The sequence below is a fragment of the Hevea brasiliensis genome, chromosome 9 (genome assembly GCF_030052815.1).
Source record: "Hevea brasiliensis isolate MT/VB/25A 57/8 chromosome 9, ASM3005281v1, whole genome shotgun sequence".
Lineage (NCBI taxonomy): Eukaryota > Viridiplantae > Streptophyta > Magnoliopsida > Malpighiales > Euphorbiaceae > Hevea > Hevea brasiliensis.
Window position 1 is genome coordinate 98843178 of NC_079501.1, and position 4816 is coordinate 98847993.

Sequence of the window (4816 nt, forward strand, 5' to 3'; positions counted from 1 at the left end):
TATTGAAAAGATGGCAAATTTTGTATTGCATGCTTCACTTAATACATGATAAATTACATAGAACACAGAATGATGATATTAACTATTGATGGCTGATGGGTGCAATCTCTAAAACAATACCCATTTTCCCATAATTATTTGACACCTTCCACTGATCAAGCTCCTCCAAAAATCATCATCGCAAGTGGAAGTGCTTGGAGTATATTTATATATAGAGAGAGAGAGAATTTGATCGATTGATTAATCAATCAAGAAATAGAACACGCGTTGGGATTCTCATCGCTGAAGAGCTGAGGGGGTGGGATTCGCTCAATCACATAAAGTGGCTGGTAATAGTACATCATTCTCTTCATCCCTTCTTCATCCATGGTGGTAATGATTTCGATATTCTGATCTCCTCCTTCTTCCTTCTTGGCCTCTTCCTTGTTCTCATTCTGTTCAGGGTTTTCACCATCTTGCTTCTTGGGTTCCTCTTCTGGAGGTTTTTTATCCTCTTCTTTCTTCTCCGAGTTTTCTTCTTTTTTCTCTTCTGGTTTCGGTTCTTCTGCAGGTTTCTCTTCTTTTTTCTCTTCTTTCTTTTCTGGTTCAGGCTCAGGCTGTGGCACTATTTTCGCTTGCTTCTTGGTGCGTCTATAAACATAATCCACCAGCTTGTCAGCGTCCATGGTTCCCGTCACTGTTACTTTTCCTGTGCTTAACTCCGTTGAAGCTGTTTGCACTCCTGTAATACATAGTAAAAGCTTTTCACCTTAATCATGACTATTAATTAAATTTATTTAACTTCCATGGCATTATTTAAGGGCTATAAAAATAAGCAGTCCACTATTGAGTTAACACAACACATCATATGGAGGATGAAGGCCACTTTCATTTGCCATGGAAAAAGTTAGCACTAACGATTGATAGACGTGTACAATTAGAAATGTGATCCACCCAACCCTCCTTTTGGGTCATTTAGAAATGCGACCTTTGTGCAAATTTCCTTTATCCCTTTTCAGAAACATAGTCCTTTTTCATTGTCCATTTGGATCAGGTAGCTCCAATGAGAACCTGTACATGCATCCAAATAACTGCAATAAATGCCACCTAAATAGAAAGCAGGGCCCAACTTAGCTGGTGTGGCAACATCTGGGTAAGCACGGTTACCCAGGAATGTTGGATTCTTTATTTTTATGTCACCTTTCTTGCAGTTGGTCAGTCACACTCAACTTGTTGAGTTGGTTGTTTTCTAACATTTTCTACTTTTTTCACATAGGAATACAACTAATTAATAACAATAAAGAGATTACAAGAAAGAAACCCTAAAAACGAACAAAGAAGCTTAATTACCTCTCATTTTGAGTATCTTTCTTTTAAGTTGCTCAGCACAGGCCTCACAGTGCATGTTTACGTTTAACTCTACAGTTGTTGATTCGCTAACCTGTGTAGATTATTTACAAAAGGATAAATCAACATCTTTAACATACACATACATATACTAATATTAATTATATTTATTAAAATAGTTAATTAATTGATTGAATGAAGGTGCTAGGTTGAGACCTGTGAGGTGACAACTTGGGGCATTGGTTCACCCTCAGCTTCTGGTAATGGAGATAATACTTTAGCTCTTCTCTTGGTTTTCTTCATGATTCTGTTGCAAACAGCTTGAGGTTCAATGATTCCTTTTATAGTAACCTGGTTTTGAGCCATATCTATCACTACTCCCTCCACACCTGTTGACAACAAAATGAATTGGAGTTAATAATGGGTTAATTTAATACTATATATGTGTATTTTGCTTTTATTTATTTCAGAGACAGAGGACCTCTAATCTTCATGATGGACTTCTCAATCTTCTTCGCACATCCCACACAATGCAGGTCCACTAACAAGACAAAGGGAGATGGAGGTTTTGGCTCTTCCTTCTTCTCTTCCTCAGCAGGCTTCTCCTCCTTTTTCTCTTCAACTTTCTCCTCCGGCTTGGCCTCTGCCTGTGGATCATAATATTAACAGAAGAACTAAAAGAAACACGAACGTATAGTGTGTACAAAATTAATAGACTTAAAAATGCATGCAAAAACCTTACCTGTTTAGCTTCTTCACCCATTTGCAGCAGCTAATAGTTAGCAGAACTTGACTTTGATGAAACTGAGGAGAAGAATATAATAAAAAAATAAGAAGAGCTAAAGTGGGAGGAATACTGAAGGAACAGAAACGAGGTTTTATATATACAGCGGTTGGGAGAGTATAATCAATGAATGGAACGGTGGGGTTAATTAAGATAACACAGACAGCACAAGTGTGTGATTCCAATGCACATGGAATGCCACTAAATGAATAAAGAAGCTGTGATTAGTTTATTCTATATATTTCTTTTAAATCTTCAAGGCTGAATAGGTAGGGAAAAGGCGAGGGAGGAAACCAGTGGAGCAGGGTTGGTGGATTTATAATCGATCGATCAAGAGAGAGAGATAGAGAGAGAGAGAGAGAGAGAGAGAGAGAGAGAGAGAGAGAGAGAGGGGAGATGAATTGCAGAGGCCGAGAGAGAGGTGAAAAAGAAAGCCATGACTAAGGAATACTTCAATTTTCCACCGACTGGCGGACTTTTCATGACAATGAGCTGATATGTCATCAAAATGTGACATGTTCTCATTTTAAAAAACAATATTATTATTTGATTTGAGGCTTTGATGTTCAAAAAGATAATTTTTTTCATTTAATATTACGAGATATGTATTCTATTAAACTATTAGTTCAGTAGTATATTTTATTATTATGAGTTTTTATTTAATATCACTTTAATATTCTTATGATTTAATTTTAAATAAAACATTACATAAGTGATATAATACGAACCAAATTCTGATGCAGATGATAAAGGATTCAAATCTTTAAATTTGAATTAATCCAAACTTTATCAAATAAGTAAGATGTTTAGACGAGATACAAGATGTTCGGATGGTATATTATGGGTTCATATAAGACGTGAGATGTTCGGTCAAAATATAATATATTCGAATAAGACACGAGATGTTCGGTTAGACCACAGTATATTTGAACAGGAGATAAGAGGTTTAGATGAAATACCGAATACTCGAACAAGGTAGGGTATTAGAATGTATCTTAAAAGTCGAATACATGCTGATAGGATGCGCTATGTTTCCGTCGAGAATATCATTGCACTTTAGATGGTGTTTCCATAGCATACAGAAAGTAATAAATTAGATATGAGTTGGCAAAATCCGATTTAGGGCAACAAAGGCACCATACTCTACTCTATAAATATAGCTTATGATACTGACCATACTCTACTCTACTCTATAAATATACTCTGATAGGTATGCAATTTAATTCTTTGATTACTCCCACTATTTGTTTTTTTCTCTAATATTTACTAATTTGAGCGTCGGAATAGCCCTGCTTATGTCACCGACCTCACATCTTTCATTACTATAAGCAATATCGAAACCAATCATTGACCAGAAAACTTTAGGCAACATCATGAAGTAAAATAAAATATTTTTTTTAATTACATTTATATTATACTTAGAAATATATATATATTTATTTTCTGCATATTAAAATTTTATTTGAACAAAAATTTAACATTTTGCTAATATAATGGTTTAATCTGGGTAATTATCAAATCTTATAATTTTAAAATAATGTAAAGTTAGGAGAAAGCATTATTTTGAATATATATAATTAATTTTCTAGGATTTATTTGAAAAAGTAGTATAACCATTATTTGATCGAACTTGTTACCGAAAAAAGCATTATTGAATTGAATCATCAATTGGTTTGGTTGGTCTATTTTTTATTTATACTTTTGCCTAATAATTAACACTAAAACTAATCTATTGCAATGACTACTCGCATTATTTAATTATTTTTAGTATATAGTTGGTTTAAATTGATGAAAATATAGATTAATTTATGTACCTAAAATAGTAGAACTTCTTTCATTTCCATAGCCATGCAACTAAAGCATTAGATTTTTTACACTAATTAGTGTCCTATGCAACGATTAGTTTGTATTTTCTAAACACTTAAGATGGTTGATTAACCAAAGTATTTTCCATTTTCATAGAGGGTTGAGATGAAGGAAAAGTGTGGATGAAAGAAAAGGAAAAAGAAAACAAAAGGGTAATAGGTTTTGCATGTAAAGACATGAATAAAGGGAAGCAGATAGCACATGGGCTGCCGTCCTTGGTCAGATCCCAAACCCCTTTTCTCTTTTCCCCATTTCTACATCCTTTGCTTTGCTCCTTTATATGTTTTCAGAGCCTATATTCAAAAAGGCTTTTCTCCATGCACGCTTGGTGTTTCTATATACATTAAAGAGTATGCATCAATCTTGCTCTAACTAAATAAGATTAATTTAAAATTATTTAAATTAGTAGTTGAGATTGTCTAGGTTTAGTTCAATGATTGAAGATATATTATTTATTTAGCGTATTCAAATTTAAATCTCCATTCTTTTAATCTTTTATTGCTCGAAAGAAAAAAAATAATTATTGAGATTAATCATCATGGGTGGTCAAATACTAATAGCAAACACTTAATTATATAATATGGTATACATAAAATTATAATCTTATTATTATCATATAAAATTAGTTTTCTGCTACAAAAGTATAATTAAAAGTATAATTATGAGGTAAAAGGTTTTCTTAAAATGATATTTCACTTATACTTATTTTTAATTTTTGTAATTGATTGAAATCAATTGTTATTAGTAATCGATTTCATAATTGATTTATAATTTTAATTTTTTTTTTAAAAAGTAGTAGGGAGCAACTGATGCATGAATTAATTACCAAAATGATTGCTA

At 32.8% G+C, this 4816-nt stretch overlaps 1 protein-coding gene across 1 annotated transcript; it reads right to left on the reverse strand.

Annotated features, from left to right (window-relative positions):
* Positions 1-2463, reverse strand: LOC110656430 (heavy metal-associated isoprenylated plant protein 9). The gene is made up of 5 exons (XM_021813168.2): positions 2069-2463; positions 1808-1973; positions 1543-1715; positions 1330-1420; positions 1-721 (listed from the first exon to the last, which is right to left on the reverse strand). The coding sequence occupies exons 1-5, from the start codon at positions 2087-2089 to the stop codon at positions 249-251; spliced, it is 924 nt and encodes a 307-aa protein (XP_021668860.2). The 5' UTR covers positions 2090-2463; the 3' UTR covers positions 1-248.
* Positions 2464-4816: the final 2353 nt, after the last annotated feature.